The sequence below is a fragment of the Rhinoraja longicauda genome, chromosome 7, assembly GCF_053455715.1.
Source record: "Rhinoraja longicauda isolate Sanriku21f chromosome 7, sRhiLon1.1, whole genome shotgun sequence".
Lineage (NCBI taxonomy): Eukaryota > Metazoa > Chordata > Chondrichthyes > Rajiformes > Arhynchobatidae > Rhinoraja > Rhinoraja longicauda.
This window is the reverse complement of record NC_135959.1, coordinates 46,305,449-46,321,688: the sequence shown is the minus strand read 5'-3', so window position 1 is coordinate 46,321,688 and position 16,240 is coordinate 46,305,449. Positions and strand designations below refer to the sequence as shown.

Below are 16,240 nucleotides of genomic sequence, written 5' to 3'. Positions count from 1 at the left end.
GCCATTCCGGGAATTAACCTAGTAAACCTACGCTGCACGCCCTCAATAGCAAGAATATCCTTCCTCAAATTTGGAGACCAAAACTGCACACAGTACTCCAGGTGTGGTCTCACTAGGGCCCTGTACAACTGCAGAAGGACCTCTTTGCTCCTATAGTCAACTCCGATCTTTCAAAGCACTCAATAATGGTCAGTGTTCGAGTTACTGGGCGGTAGTCACAGGGACAGGTCACATTATTTTTCTTGGAAACTGGGACGATGGGAGATTCCTTGAAGCAGATGGTGGGGGGACAGGAGACTGTTGAAGTTGAAATGAGAGGTTGAAGAGGTTGGTGAAAACTGTGGCATGTTGATTGGCGCATGATTTCAGAGTTCATCTAGGGAATCAAGTGGGGCCTGGCGCTTTGCTGGAGTTTACCCTCAGGAAGGCAAATCTGAATACTGCCACTGGGATGCATGGAACAGCACCAGCAGATGATAGGGGAGAGGGGGGTGGTAAAACGCACCTTGGGGGAACTTTATTTGTGCAAAACGGGAGAAAATTTGATTTGAGCTCATTTTATAAATTTAAAAAATCTACACTGGCTTTGTGTGTTTTGGAGTTAAATATTTTTGTTACACAGAAAGCTGCAGCGGACTTAAAAAGGAGTCCCTGAACAAATTTCAGGTTTTAATGTCTCGGACTACAGACCCCAGCCTGTCAATTGTAACAAGTGTAATCCGACACAAATGAAACACAAGGAACTGCAGTGCGGGTTTGCAAAACAGTTTCAGTTAATAGTCTCAAGAAGGGACCTGACCCAAATGTCACCTATTTATGTTTTCCAGCGATGCTGCCTGACCTGCTGAGTTACTCCAGCACTTTGTGTCTTAATCTGACAGAAACGCTGACCTGGATGAAAACGGCACCCTCTACTGTTTGGGCAAGATTACTGCAGGGACTGATCAGGGCCATTTGTTCTTTTGATGTTAAGGTTCCTCGAAGATTGCCATTCCTCTCAAGTTCCTTCATCTGCTGTCTAGAAATTGAAAAAAGAATAGATGTTACTATTTAAACAACTAATAAAGACACTTTTACTTTTTAAATTATAATACCTTTTACATCTATTACAGGTATCTGCAAGACTTAACTAAGCCAGGAAAGTTACATTAACTTTAATTTGTTAACAGCTCGATCCCATGAATTAAATTAATAACTCAAACAGATTTTGAAAGTGAGTGGCATAGTTAGTATGCGTGACAAGACTGTGAGAGATACAATTTCAACTTAGTCTGGTCAGTAAACTATTTCACATCTCATGGAGACATGAACGCAGGACCTTCTTCCCAACTTGCCCACACCGACCATCTATACTAGTCCCACCTGCCTGCATTTGGCCCATATCCCTCTAAACCTATCCTATACCTGCCTAAATGTTTCTTAAACGTTGTGATAGTCCCTACCTCAATTACCGCCCCTGGCAGCTCGTTCCATACACCCACTATCCTTTATGTGAAAAGGTTACCCCTCAGGTTCCTATTAAATCTTTCTCCCTCAACATAAACCTATGTCCTCTGGATCTCGATTCCCCTACTCTGGGCGAGACTCTGTGCGTTTATCCGATTTATTCCTCTCATGATTTTGTACACCTCCATAAGATCACCCCTCATCCTGGTGTGCTGCAAGGAATAGAGCTCTAGCCTGCTCACCCTCTCCCCCATAGCTCAGGCCCCCAAGATCTTTCCTATTTAAAAAAAATTCCATTGTTTCTTGTTTATAACAAACAAGAAGCAAAAATGTTAAAAAAAACATTTGGAGATGGTGGGGTGGGGAGGGGAGGGAGTCCTTATAAAAAAACAATGCAGTAATCCTTGGTTGAGTAATAGAATGGAAGCTGGAAGTAGGGACAAAGTCAGAGACAAAGGACAATGTACCAGCGGAGGAGCAACCAGCAACCATTTCCGGGAGGCTGTGGAAGGTGGCGAGGGGTTTAAATTACAAGAGAGGGACAATCCTTAACAGGAATCCAGGCAATTGTGGAAACTATAATTAAAATCATGCATATTAGACAAATGAAGATGGCTGAGTTGTCTGAAAAATTGTAAAACATGAAAAAGCTCTGATTGGGGTTCTGACCGAAAGATTGCTTATCCATGTCCTCTTGAGATGCTGCCTGATCTGCTGAGTTACTCTAGCACTTTGTGTTCTCTGCAAAATTCTAGCACCTGCAGTTCCTTGTGTCTTTATGGAACTATCTTTGGATAATGCAGCCGTTTGCCACATGATGAAATGCCTCTTTCCTCTGATCTTGAATCAATGTAGCAACAGTTGATCAATCAACACGAGAATGGCACCATCCCCTGGAACTGCTGTTCCAGTGTACAAAGTTAGGAGAATCCTCGTTGTTATGAGATAACGCCTGATAATGTACTTTGAATTATTCCACCATGTTCCATGGAATAATTCAATGAAGTAGCCTGCACAAAGGGCTGTATGTGTACATCCCACCTCGTCCAAAGGCACCACCCTGACAATAGCTATCAAGATTTTAAATGTACTTAACTTGCACTCCACAAGGCCATTCCAGAGTTTTACGTGGTAATATTAACCCTGCAGTGTCATTCCAACCGGGTGACGTTAATCTGTTTTTTACAGGTAGATGAAATGGCTTGCTTCAGCAATCGTTCTATTTCTTCAGAACAATATTATTTTCTTCCTTTATTGACAAGTCTCATGGCCTGCCTCCCCTCCACTCCCACTGTTAATTTTGAAAACTTTACTCCATACGTAATCAAGTTGAATTTGAATTCAAAAGATTAATAATTCAGTTTACATCAGTTGAGAAAATGGTCTAAATTCTGCCAATCAAATACCTTTTTACATGAACTACTGCACATAAGAAGAATCAGAATATCCAGCTGGCATGCCAGGAATGATTTCATCTCATGATCTGAACAAATTACCTGTTCATTTAAACATTTTTTATTTCACTATCCACACCTAGAAGTGTTTAATAAAATATAAATAAGGGTAACAGCACATTTACAAACACAGTTCCAAACACTGATAACTACAGTTTCTTTATATCCTACTCTATTTACGAGGCCAGAAATGTAAAACAATTTCTGTTATGGAAAATTCATTATATCAAGTGCTTCAATCAGGTTTGTTATTGTCATGAGAGGTACATGAGAAGCCTTGTTTTGCATGCTATCCAAACAGATCAGATATACCACACATAAATACAATTAAGTCAAACTTCAGCACACTAAATAGGGGGAGATAAAGAGTGCAGAGCATGGAAACAGAGCCGAAGGGTCTATTTCAACGCTGTATCTCTAAACATTATTGGGGCTGCATGTAGAGTATTGTGTTCATTTTTGGTCACCCTGCTATAGGAAGGATGTTGTTAAGCTAGAAAGAGTGCAGAGAAGATTTACGTGGATGTTGCCAGGACTTGAGGGTCTGAACTATAGGGAGAGGTTGGGCAGGCTAGGACTTTATTCCTTGGAAAGTGGGAGGCTGAGGGGTGATCATATAGAGGTGTACAAGATCATGAGGGGAATAAACAGGGTAAATGCACAAAGTATTTTCCCCATAGTATGGGAATCAAGAGCAAAAGAACATAGGTTAAAGGTGAGATGGGAAAGATTTAATTGGAGGGGCAATGATTTTCAAGTTGTTCCTAATAAGTCTAGAAGATCCTAGGATAAATTAGTATATGATATAGGGAAAATATAGCATCTTAGATACATCAGATATCAGAAAGGAAACAAAGGATTCAAATTTGTTAGCACATGTTGTCTGGTGGAAACTGGCAGAGAGAATGTAGACTTCTATAGTTATATACACTCTGATTACTGTTAAAGCAAGTACAACCAACATTACAAAAGATGGATATTCAATTAATGACTAGCCATTCTACAAAGGATAATTTTGACATCTTTGAAGATAAACATCATAGACAATAGACAATAGGTGCAGGAGGAGGCCATTCGGCCCTTCGATCCAGCACCGCCATTCAATGTGATCATGGCTGATCATTCTCAATCAGTACCCCGTTCCTGCCTTCTCCCCATACCCCCTGACTCCGCTATCCTTAAGAGCTCTATCCAGCTCTCTCTTGAATGCATTCAGAGAATTGGCCTCCACTGCCTTCTGAGGCAGAGAATTCCACAGATTCACAACTCTCTGACTGAATTTTTTTTTCCTCATCTCAGTTCTAAATGGCCTACCCCTTATTCTTAAACTGTGGCCCCTTGTTCTGGACTCCCCCAACATTCATGTTTACTGCCTCTAACGTGTCCAACCCCTTAATAATCTTATACATTTCGATAAGATCTCCTCTCATCCTTCTAAATTCCAGTGTATACAAGCCTAGTCGCTCCAGTCTTTCAACATACGAAAATCCCGCCATTCCGGGAATTAACCTAGTAAACCTACGCTGCACGCCCTCAATAGCAAGAATATCCTTCCTCAAATTTGGAGACCAAAACTGCACACAGTATTCCAGGTCGGGTCTCACTAGGGCCCTGTACAACTGCAGAAGGACCTCTTTGCTCCTATACTCAACTCCTCTTGTTATGAAGGTCAACATTCCATTGGCTTTCTTCACTGCCTGCTGTACCTGCATGCTTCCTTTCAGTGACTGATGCACTAGGACACCCAGATCTCATTGTACGTCCCCTGTTCCTAACTTGACACCATTCAGATAATACTCTGCCTTCCTATTCTTACCACCAAAGTGGATAACCTCACACTTATCCACATTAAACTGCATCTGCCATGCATCTCACACAACCTGTCCAAGTCACCCTGCAACCTCATAGCATCTTCCTCACAGTTCACACTACCACCCAGCTTTGTATCATCTGCAAATTTGCTAATGGTACTTTTAATCCCTTCATCTTTACCTATCTCCCCCATCCCCTTCCCAAAGAAAGGCAGGGAAATATAGATGTCATAAATTTTGGAATCACTGCTTAATTCAAAAAAGGCATTTACTTTAGTTAAGTTATCAGCTCTCTAAGTAATCCATTCAAAAATGAATTGCGTAAGATGCTCAACTATAAATTTGTAATCAACAAGTTGATGCTTAATCATTGTGGCATAAATTGTAACTTGCCTTTGTAACAAGTTGTCAATTATTTATTTCCACCAATTGTTTACATACTATATATTGTGTGTGTTCATTATGTTTCTGCAAATGATTATGAACTTGACAAATTCACAAACCTGTGTTTTTATTTAAACAACCGGCATGCCATTGATACAGAATAAAATTGTAAGCATTAGGACTGTAAATTCCGTACGTGGCGTCACACTGTACCTTATATTTTCAATTGCGCACGTGACCTGTTGATGAACAGTATCATAAAGAATGACTCTGAACCCTGCACTTGCGAAGAGCATGGCCCAGCTCCGTCCAACGATTCCACTAATAAATAAAGTAGTAAAAAAGATTATCATCCGCATTGCAATTTACACAAAATCGTACCACTTATTATCCAAACGTTCGATGCATTCGCCCACTACAGCCTAAGACAATGTCATTACCTTCCTACGATTAAAATGTTGCCCTTTTCACACCGGCTCATGTTGATTTTTCTTAAGATAAGACTTTCCACAAACAAAGCCGTACGCAACTTCTGAGGCGCCCTCAAACAGCGTCAAAGCCAACGCGGAAGCCCGTTGGCCAACAGCTCTTGATTGACAGAACAAAATCAGGGCATAAATGATACAGTAATATACAAAAGATAGACACAAACAGCTGGAGTAACTCAGGGGGACAGGCAGCATCTCTAGAGAGAAGGAATGGAATAAGAAAATAACTGCAGATGCTGGTACAAATCGATTTATTCACAAAATGCTGGAGTAACTCAGCAGGTCAGGCAACATCTCGGGGGAGAAGGGGAATGGGTGACGTTTCGGGTCGAAACCCTTCTTCAGACTGGGTCAGAGTCAGTCTCGACCCGAAACGTCCTATTCCTTCTCTCCAGAGATGCTGCCTGACCCGCTGAGTTACTCCAGCATTTTGTGTCTATCTTCGAATTAAACCAGCATCTGCAATTCCTTCCCACACAGTAATAAACAGGATGTATTATTGATTAAAAAAAATTTAAAGTGCAGACATTGGCAATTTAAACAAACACAGGAAATCCTGGAAAAAACAGTAGATCGTGCAGTATCTTGCAAATCGAAAATAATTTTATGTTTCAATTCGAAAACCCTTCATTAGAACTGAAAATATATAGTTTTCAATTGCAGAGAAAGTATTCTAAGGATGCGTAGGAGAAAGTGAATATCAGTGATATGGTGAGGCGAGGATTACTGTGGAGATAAGTTGTCAAATTGGTTATTAGGGTAGTTTTGAGGTGATGAATCAGGCAAATAATTATGATGTCAAGTCAAGTCAAGTCAATTTATTTGTATAGCACATTTAAAAACAACCCACGTTGACCAAAGTGCTGGTGATTGAAATCGTGGGGCTATGGGGTATTGCCAGCAGGTCAGGCCATATTAATGGAGAGAGAGAAATTGAGCAAATATGTCATACATGGATAACAGAGCAAAATAGTCAGTTCCGATACAGACAGGCAAAGTATATTATGTGAAGTTGGAGAATTCGATACTGGAAGATGAGATATTGTTTCTCAAGATTACATTCGACCTTGTTATAACAGTGCAAGAGAACACAGGCAAAGGTGGAATGGTGAAAACTAAAGTGGCCAGTAAGTGGAAGTTCAGGATTACCGCTGTTAACAACATAAGCAATCCACAATGTGATCTGCGCGAGATCACCACTTATGAGGTGTTTGCGCTGTAATCAACCAGAACCATATCCCTGCTTAACGTTGGTTTATTCTCAGAGTTTTCATTAAAATCATTGAGATTTATGGAACATTTGGAGGCAATTTGATCTATCATGTCAATAATGGAAAGGATAAACTTGCTCTGAAGGTAATGTTATGTAGATTCATTAGATTGATCCTGGGTTACTTGATGAGAATTTTCGTCTGAATACGTCTGGTTACTACTAATATGATATCCTTGCTTTCACAGGTCCGGACATTGAGTATGTGTCAGGCAGTCACGATGCAGCTTTATAGGACTTTGGTTATTTGGAGTATTGTATGCAATTCTGGCCATTCCATCACAGGATGTGGAGGCTTACGAAAGGGTGCAGAGATTTACCAGAATGATGCTTGGATTAGGGGATATTACCTACAGGGAGTGGTTAGACAGACTTGGATTGTTTTCACTAGAATACTGCAGGTTGCAGGGACACCTGATAGAAGTATATTAAATAATGCGAGGCATAGATAGGGTAGTCAGAATCTTTTGCCCAGGGCGGAAATTTCCGATGCTACAGGGCATAGCGACGGGTGATTGGGGGAAAAGTTTAAAGGACATTGCGGGGCAACTTTATTTTTAACGCAGACAGTGATGAGTGCCTGGAACGCGCTGCCAGGGATGCTGGTTGAGGCAGATACAATAGTGGCATTTAAGAAACTTTTGGTTAGGCATATGGGAATGCATAAAATGGAGGGATATGGATCATAGCCAATAGCAGTAACTTTATTGTCATGTGTGCCAAGATACAGTGAAATGTTCTGTTTTACATTTAATCCAGTAACACTATACTTTACATAAACACAATCAGGCATAAGTAAAAATGCAATGATTGTAGCAGAGAAATTTGTAAATTTCTTCTGAGGCAGTACGCAAAGAGTCGCCACGTTTCTGGTGTCATCTAGTATCTTTCAATATCATTCTTAAAAACATTGTGTTTAGTATCGTTTAGGCATTGGAAACTGGTCCTTCAGCCCACCGAGTCCGTGCCGAACAATGACCACCCTTACACTAGTTTTATCCTACATATTAGGGACAATTTACAGAAGCCAATTATTCTACAAACTTGCACATCTTTGGAATGTGGGAGGAAAAAGGAACACCCCGAGAAAACCCATGAAGTTACAAGGAGAATGTGCAAACTGTGTAGACAGCACCCGTAGTCAGGATGAAAGCCAGGTCTCTGGTGCTGTGGAGCATCTCTAGAGAACATGCATAGGTAACATTTCAGGTTGGGACCATTCTTCAGTCTGAAAAATTAAATTTCAGTCTGAAGAACTGAATTACAGACTGAAGAAGTGCCGATGTGAAACATCACCTATCCATATTCTGCAGAGATACTACCTGACCCGCTGAGTCATTTTGTGTAAACCAGCATCTGCAGTTCTTTGTTTCCACCTATCGCTTGCAAGCTTTGTTCTGCCCCTCCTCTCTCACAGCTTTCTCCTCCCTCCGTTTCAACCCCAACGCAGTCAGTCTGAAGAAAGGTTCGGACCCAAAATGACACCTATCCATGTTCTCCAGAGAAGCTGCCTGGCCTGCTATGTTACCCTCTCACTTCATGTCCTTTTGTGTAAGCAAGAATCTGCAATTCCTTGTTTCCACCTATCATTTGCCAGAATGTGGAGAGGATGTTACCACTGGTGGGAGAGTCCAGGACCAGAGGCCATGACCTAAAAAAGGACATATCTTTAGAAAGGAGATAAGGAGGAATTTCTTTAGAATCTGTGGAATTCATTGCAACAGACGGCTGTGGGGACAATAGATATTTTTTAAGGCGGAGTTTGACAGATTCATGATTAGTCAGGGGTTATGGGAAGGTAGGAGAATGGGGTTGAGAGGGAAAGATAGATCAGCCATGATTCGGGCCGATTGGCCTAATTCTGTTTCTATAATTTATGAACTTTGCCCTCCTCTCTCCCAGCTCCCCCACGGCCATCAGTCTGAAGAAGGGTCCCGACCCGAATAGTCGTCACCACTGATGCTGCCTGACCGTCTTCCTTTGGCTTAAACCTGGCAGCTCCTTGCCACGACATGTAAACCGCCCTCTTGAGTCTCCCTTCTTCCGCCGCACGGTCTGTGTGTACTCGCCGGTCTCACAGCAACACCACTCGTACCCACCCCTCTCCGCCCTGCAACCAATGACATCCACCCTCTCATCGGGACGCCGGAATCGACCCTTCGACTCGTCCAATCAGCATGCTTGTTCTGTCCGTGGACCCGCGGGCGCTCAGCATTGTGGGAAGGGGCGCACTCTGATTGTTGTCGGGTAGTGACCGTTCGGCGGACAACTTTTAAATCGGGTTGAATAATTTCTATGGCTGTTGGCGTCCACCAGCGATCCGGGAGGTATTTACGACGATTCATAATCGCTTTAGTTTTACTCGGGGCAGGTTTTCGTATTTGTGTGAAATGGCACTGACTGATTGTAATAGGGGAGAGAAAACTGCCCCTGGAATTGCGCCCACATCCACAGCATTGAAGAATTGGTGAAAATTACAACACTATATAATGAAATAAAATCATTTTTTGAGTGTTGTATATGGCCTGGGTATTTCCCACTTCAGAGTCCCACTGAAAGGCGGTTACAGTTGTAATAAGAAGCAAATTGCGCATCACAAGCTTCCACAAATAACACCGTGGGGGATGATCAGCTTATTTCGTTTGGTATTGATTATATTGTAACTTGTATCCTGACTAATGTAAGGATACCTGGGGTAACTTATTGTTCTTCAAAATTGGATCTTGTCAACTTAGATTTTTTATGCTCCCGTCTCTTGAACTCACGATCATGATCTCACGATCTCCCAATTTTGGTGAGAGTGGCACCAGCTGAGTGAGATACAGTTGAAATGTAATAATAATGAAGGTATCACAAAATGCTGGAGTAACTCAGCAGGTCAAGCAGCATCTGGGAGAGAGAGAATGGGTGACGTTTCGGGTCGAGACCCTTCTGGGTCTCCATCAAACGTCACCTATTCCCTCCTAGATGCTGCCTGACCTGCTGAGTTACTCCAGCATTTTGTGATACGTTCGATTTGTACCAGCATCTGCAGTTATTTTCCTACTTTAATAATAATGAAATATGCATTGGTCACAATTAATGCCTGTTTCCTTGTGCCATACTCTTAGAGTAACACATTTTCATAAAACGAAATCGTATAACTGACCATGAATAACATCATAGAAAATTTACTGATAACATTTAAAAGGCTTGCTTATGACAAGTGTTCTCAGTCTGAATGTTGCCTAGTTTGCACCACCCCAAAAACGATTTGCAGAATGAAATTTTTGGTGATAATGAGACCAGCCAGAATCAGAAGTTGTAATTGTAATTGATTTATTCGCCAAGTATGTAAACATACAAGGAAGAAGTGGTATAAGTATACCTGTAAATTTCACTGACAAGCTTAATGTGCAAGAAAAGACTACATTGGTTGCAACATTGGTTTTAACTAACTGTGTTCGTTTCACAGGGTGGAATAATGGAGCACGTACATTTAGCAGCACTCGATGAAGAGGATTTGTATTCAGGATACAATGACTATAACCCAACTTATGATACAGAGGTATAACTATTTGAAAATGGGTGATTTGAACAGTTATTTTATCTGCATTGGATAAGTCTGCTTAATATTTATGATAACAAGTTAAACTGTGATTGAAAAATAACTTTTACAATACCGTGAAAGGCAACTTTAACATGATCAAAATGCTATGCAACATTATCAATAAACATTAGCTAAGAACTTACTAATTGTGATGCCACCAAGATATGCAATTGTGCTGTTATCTCTACCTACCTCGACTCCATCCTATCCCCCCTGGTCAAATCCCTCCCCACCTACGTCCAAGACACCTCACACGCTCTCCATCTCCTGGATAACTTCCGGTTCCCAGGCCCCCACTCCCTCATTTTCACCATGGATGTCCAGTCACTCTACACTTCCATCCCCCACAAGGATGGTCTCGAAGCCCTCCGTTTCTTCCTCGACCGTAGAACCAGCCAATCCCCATCGACCAACACTCTCCTCCGCCTAGCAGAGCTGGTTCTTACCCTCAACAACTTCTCCTTTGACTCCTCCCACTTCCTCCAAACCAGAGGCGTAGCTATGGGCACTCGCATGGGCCCTAGCTACGCCTGCCTCTTTGTCGGGTACGTCGAACAATCCCTGTTCCAGACGTACACTGGCCCCATCCCCGAACTCTACCTCCGCTACATCGACGACTGCATTGGTGCTACCTCTTGCACCCATGCAGAACTCACTGACTTTATACACTTCACCTCCAATTTCCATCCTGCCCTTAAATATACCTGGACTATCTCTGACATCTCCCTCCCGTTTCTGGACCTCACCATCTCCATCACAGGAGAAAAACTAGTGACGGACATTTATTACAAGCCCACCGACTCGCACAGCTATCTGGACTACACTTCTTCCCACCCAGTCCCCTGCAAAAAGTCTATCCCCTACTCCCAATTCCTCCGTCTACGCCGCATCTGCGCCCGGGATGAGGTGTTTCAGACTAGGGCTTCCGAGATGTCCTCGTTTTTCAGAAAACGGGGCTTCCCCTCCTCCATTATAGATGAGGCTCTCACTAGGGTCTCTTCTACATCCCGCAGCTCCGCTCTTGCTCCCCATCCCCCCACTCGCAACAAGGACAGGAACCCCCTCGTTCTCACCTTCCACCCCACCAGCCAGCGGATCCAACATATCATCCACCAACATTTCCGTCACCTACAACAGGACCCCACCACTGGCCATATCTTCCCATCCCCTCCCCTCTCTGCGTTCCGCAGAGACCGTTCCCTCCGCAACTCCCTGGTCCACTCGTCCCTTCCTACCCAAACCACCCTAACCCCGGGCACTTTCCCTTGCAACCGCACGAGATGCAACACCTGTCCCTTTACCTCCCCCCTCAACTCCATCAAAGGACCCAAACATTCTTTCCAGGTGAGACAGAGGTTCACCTGCACCTCCTCCAACCTCATCTATTGCATCCGCTGCTCTAGATGTCAACTTATCTATATCGGCGAAACCAAGCGCAGGCTCGGCGATCGCTTCGCTGAACACCTGCGCTCGGTCCGCATTAACGCAACTGATCTCCCGGTGGCCCAGCACTTTAACTCCCCCTCCCATTCCCAGTCTGACCTCTCTGTCAAGGGCCTCCTCTAGTGCCATAGTGAGGCCCGCCGGAAATTGGAGGAGCAGCACCTCATATTTCGCCTGGGCAGTTTGCAGCCCGGTGGTATGAACGTCGACTTCTCCAACTTCAGATAGCTCCTCTGTCCCTCCCTTCCCCTCCTCCTTCCCAGAGCTCCCTCTATCTTCCTGTCTCCACCTATATCCTTCCTTTGTCCCACCCCCGACATCAGTCTGAAGAAGGGTCTCGACCCGAAACGTCACCCATTCCTTCTCTCCCGAGATGCTGCCTGACCTGCTGAGTTACTCCAGCATTTTGTGAATGAAAGATGAACCTGTTGTGAATGGTTGGCTGACGAGTTTAAAGATTATTCAAATGTAAACATTTATTTTAATTTTTTTAAATGTAACTTTGTCAACAGTTGGCAAATTGGGCCTTGTAATTCGCATTTTACCTTTTTTCCAGAGTCGGATGAAAAGTTGAAATGAGTAATTGAAGTATACAAGATCATTACATATACTTAGTTCATACTGCCTGATCTAGAGATTCTTTTGTTTTGTGTAATGTTTTTGTGTGCAAAGATGTTTGTTCAAAAACATGATTGTTAGTTCATGGCCTTGAACATTTAAAAACAAATCTTTTTATATTGTGTGTAGGAACTGGAGAATGATGCGGCTTTTCAGCAAGCTTTGAGGACTAGCCATGGCAGGAGACCACCAGTAAGCGAATTACAGGAATAATTATGTTTACATAGACTGATGAAGTTCATTTAGTTAAGTATAAATCTCTGCCTCCCTTCCTATATCTTTTGACCTGGTTTACCAATGAATTGGGTAACTTCCAAGATTCCTCTGTTGAAACAATGGAGTAGATCATAGGATTTTTTTTTTTTAAATTGCATTTGTTAGAAATCAAAAATAAAACTGGAAACATATGGAAATAAGCAGTGATGAAGTATGTTTCTCTTCCCACAGATATGAACTAATCAGATGAGTATTTCCAGGATTGTGTGTGTTTTTTAGACTAGTTTATTAATATATTGGCTTCTAGGAAAGCTTGCCCATTTTGTATTGCATTGATGAGCTTCAGAATTTCCTCGTGTAACATTGGGTGGGACAGTATCATAGCTAGTAGATAGACACAAAAAGCTGGAGTAACTCAGCGGGACAGGCAGCATCTCTAGAGAAGGAATGGGTGATGTTTTGGGTCGAGACTCTTCTGCAGACTGGTGCAATAGCTAGTAGAGCTGCTGTAATAGAGCTCTAGTGATCTGGCTTCAATCTTGACTTCCAGTGCTCTCTATGTGGAGTGTGGATGTTCTCCCCGTAACCGAGTGGGTTTTTTCTGGATGCTGTGGTTTTCTCCCAAAACACGTTTGTAATTTGCAAGACCAAGGAGCTGATTGTTAACTTCAGACAGGGAAAGCTGAGGATCTATGATTTATGTCTTCATCAACAGGAGGATGGTGGAATAAGTCAACTGATTCAAGTTCCTGGGCATGCATATCTTTGCAGATCTGTTCTGGGTTGGCTCAATGATGTATCACAAAGTAAATTCATCAATGCCTCTATTTCCTGGGAAATTAAGGAAATTCTGCATTTTGCCAAACTATTGAATTTCTGCAGGTGTACTGTAGAGAGCATGCTGACTTGTCGCATCACAGTCTGGTTCAGTAACTTGAATGCCCAGGAACAAAGGAGGCTGCAGAAATGGAGGAAATTGCCCGGTCCATCATAGGTAGTGACTTCCCCATCATCTAAGGGATGTCTTGGAGGAGCTACATCAAAAAGGTAGCTGCCTCGTATCAAGAGAGATAATACGAGCTGCCTCAAAAAGGCAGCTAGTATCCCTCATCTCATTGCCCCCTTCATGAAGAAGGTGCAGATGCCTGAGAACTGTGACCTCCAGATTCAACAACAGCTATTTCCCATCATCTATCATGCTTTTGAATCATGTTGCACAACCCTACCGTATCAAAAAATTCTTACACACTTTGTTTTTGATTGCACAAGTATTTCTGTTTTTGCATTATTATGGTCTGGTTGCCCAGTATTACTGGTTATTAATTTGTTGTATTATTGTATATTTATTTGTTGTGATATTGTATTAATAAGCTTGTAAACGTTGCAGTGAATAAGAATGTAATTGTTCCGTTTCTGGAAATTACTGATCTCATCATTGTACAACATTTGAAGCCTGTGGTTACTAAATATGTTTTAACAATTGCTTTCTAGATGACTGCAAAAGTACCAAGTACTGCAGCAGGCACACGTTCCTTTGGAAATATGGCGGTATGTGTAAAGTCTCTGGAATAGGTTACAATTATTGAAAAATGTTAAAAGTTATTGTTATTTTAAACTATGCAAAGAATATTTTATTTCAATAGTATAGTACTATACTTCCACAGAAACGATCCTAAGGATCATTGTCTTATTTCTATATGTCTGTGATCACTTGCCCTACCACCACAGTTGCTATATCTAATCTGAGGATCTGTGAGTAACTTATTAGCAAGTCTATGCTAATGCTACTGAAGGATGTGAGAATAAGCTCACCAAAATAGTCTTCCAAACTCAGCTTGACTACATTTGACTTCTAGCATAGCTAAAGCATAGCTGAATTGCAGCTTTAGTTTTTGAGTGAATCTGGATCTTTCATCAAGTGGCATCTCCAGTGGATCTTGACATCTTATTCTTTGCAATATTTTCAGGCTCTATTTTGAGACTTGATCTTCATTGCAAATACAACCAGATGCCAGCTAATCAAGTGTAAAACTGGCTACTTAGATTCAAATTGTTTATGTATAATATAAAATGGACACTTGCATTGTAGAAAAATGGGACATAAATAATGAAAATAACCTTTAATTGGTTTTTAAAAAATCAGTAACAATGCACCTTGTATGCGATATAATGTAAATGTCAGGAAAATAATTAATTTCAAGGCAAGAATAGGTGTTGGCAGCTTAGAATACACTGTTCATTCAACTCTTAGTCATGGTAAAAAGTCAGATAAGGCTGAGGGACAAAACCTAATTTTGGATTTTAATGTTTAGATGTGCCGCAATGTACCTTAGAAAGCATGGGAGCCTCAGCGTTTTTTAATGTGGCCATTGCATTCACACAGCAATTTTAGGTTTCTTGAACAATTAATGTCAGTCAGTCCAATCCGATTTACACACCAGTATTTAAATACTTACCCCAAATGGAGGAATGGAGTCCAATAGTCTCATTTAAATAGAGAAAATTAAGATCCATGGTGCATTTGTCCAATTCCCATTGTATTTTGTACACCCTTGTTTTATCTTGTGTAGTTAACTCCAAAACATCAGTCCTCACTTCAGCACAGTATACTCTATAACTTGCAGGTACATGCATCCTTCTCTTTCTAGACACTTCTTACATTGCTGGCACTCCATCTTCAGTATTTGCCTTCATCGTTATGTAAAGCCTTGCCTCTCCCTCTAAACTAGCTTTTGGGTTTAACTGTTTGATGGGTACGCTATTGGAAGCTAAGGACACCTTACAATACTGAGGAATCCAAAGTATATTTATGCTCCAATAGGTTGACGTGTCCAGCAAGGAAATGAGTGCATCCTTGCTACTCATGCTGCTGATAGGGTTCATGTTGATGCTCAACTAATTAGCAGAGTAATTAAGCTCAAGCAGCATGTACACTGATATGATAGATCGGACCTACAAAATGCAGAGCAGACATCTGGATTTCCAAAGTGTAGGAAGTATCCTTAAAGTTGCATCTGATGTAGCAACTATGAATTTTTCTTTCTTTTTGGCTTCAGCACTCAAATAGTGCTTTCCTTCTCTTTAATTGGTAAGCTTAGGAATTTGGAGAAATCTCTGAAACTAAAATAAACTATCTGTTACCATTTTGAATTAGAAAATCAATTCTCCGAAGGGAATTGGACACATGGAGTCTAATGTTGTCAAAATCACTGAGTTGCCGCTTGCTTCCTAAAATGCTTGCATTTTTCCTGGATTTCTTTCCCTATAAATAACCAAATTTTAAAAATCCATCTTCTTTCTGTCTGGGAAGATTTTTTGCAATTTACCATTTATTATGACACTTTGTAAGATCTATTAAGGCGGTATATAGTAGAAAAACTACCCCAAATGGCAATCTCGTACGATGGTCATTTCAATAGACAATAGGAGCAGGAGTAGGCCATTTGGCCCTTCGAGCCAGCACCTCCATTCACCGTGATCATAGCTGATCATGCACAATCAGTACCCCGTTCCTGCCTTCT

The 16,240-nt window shown here is 41.7% G+C and overlaps 2 protein-coding genes across 4 annotated transcripts in view; one reads left to right on the top strand and one right to left on the bottom strand.

The window, feature by feature from the left end:
* Positions 1-8,898, bottom strand: part of cryl1 (crystallin, lambda 1) — a 45,108-nt gene extending 36,210 nt beyond the window's left edge. The window contains exons 1-4 of one of the 3 annotated variants that reach the window (XM_078403085.1): positions 8,793-8,898; positions 5,536-5,683; positions 5,309-5,416; positions 892-1,018 (exon numbers count right to left, since the gene is read on the bottom strand). In XM_078403085.1, the coding sequence (XP_078259211.1) occupies positions 892-1,018; positions 5,309-5,416; positions 5,536-5,576 (276 nt within the window). In that variant the 5' untranslated portion in view covers positions 5,577-5,683; positions 8,793-8,898. The remainder of the gene's footprint in view (positions 1-891; positions 1,019-5,308; positions 5,417-5,535; positions 5,684-8,792) is intronic. The other 2 variants (XM_078403086.1, XM_078403087.1) reach the window with 2 other exon arrangements.
* A 162-nt stretch (positions 8,899-9,060) lies between these two features.
* ift88 (intraflagellar transport 88 homolog) overlaps positions 9,061-16,240 on the top strand; it is a 47,734-nt gene continuing 40,554 nt past the window's right edge. The window contains exons 1-4 of the mRNA XM_078403083.1: positions 9,061-9,180; positions 10,308-10,400; positions 12,633-12,695; positions 14,211-14,267. Of these exons, the coding sequence (XP_078259209.1) occupies positions 10,317-10,400; positions 12,633-12,695; positions 14,211-14,267 (204 nt within the window). The 5' untranslated portion in view covers positions 9,061-9,180; positions 10,308-10,316. The remainder of the gene's footprint in view (positions 9,181-10,307; positions 10,401-12,632; positions 12,696-14,210; positions 14,268-16,240) is intronic.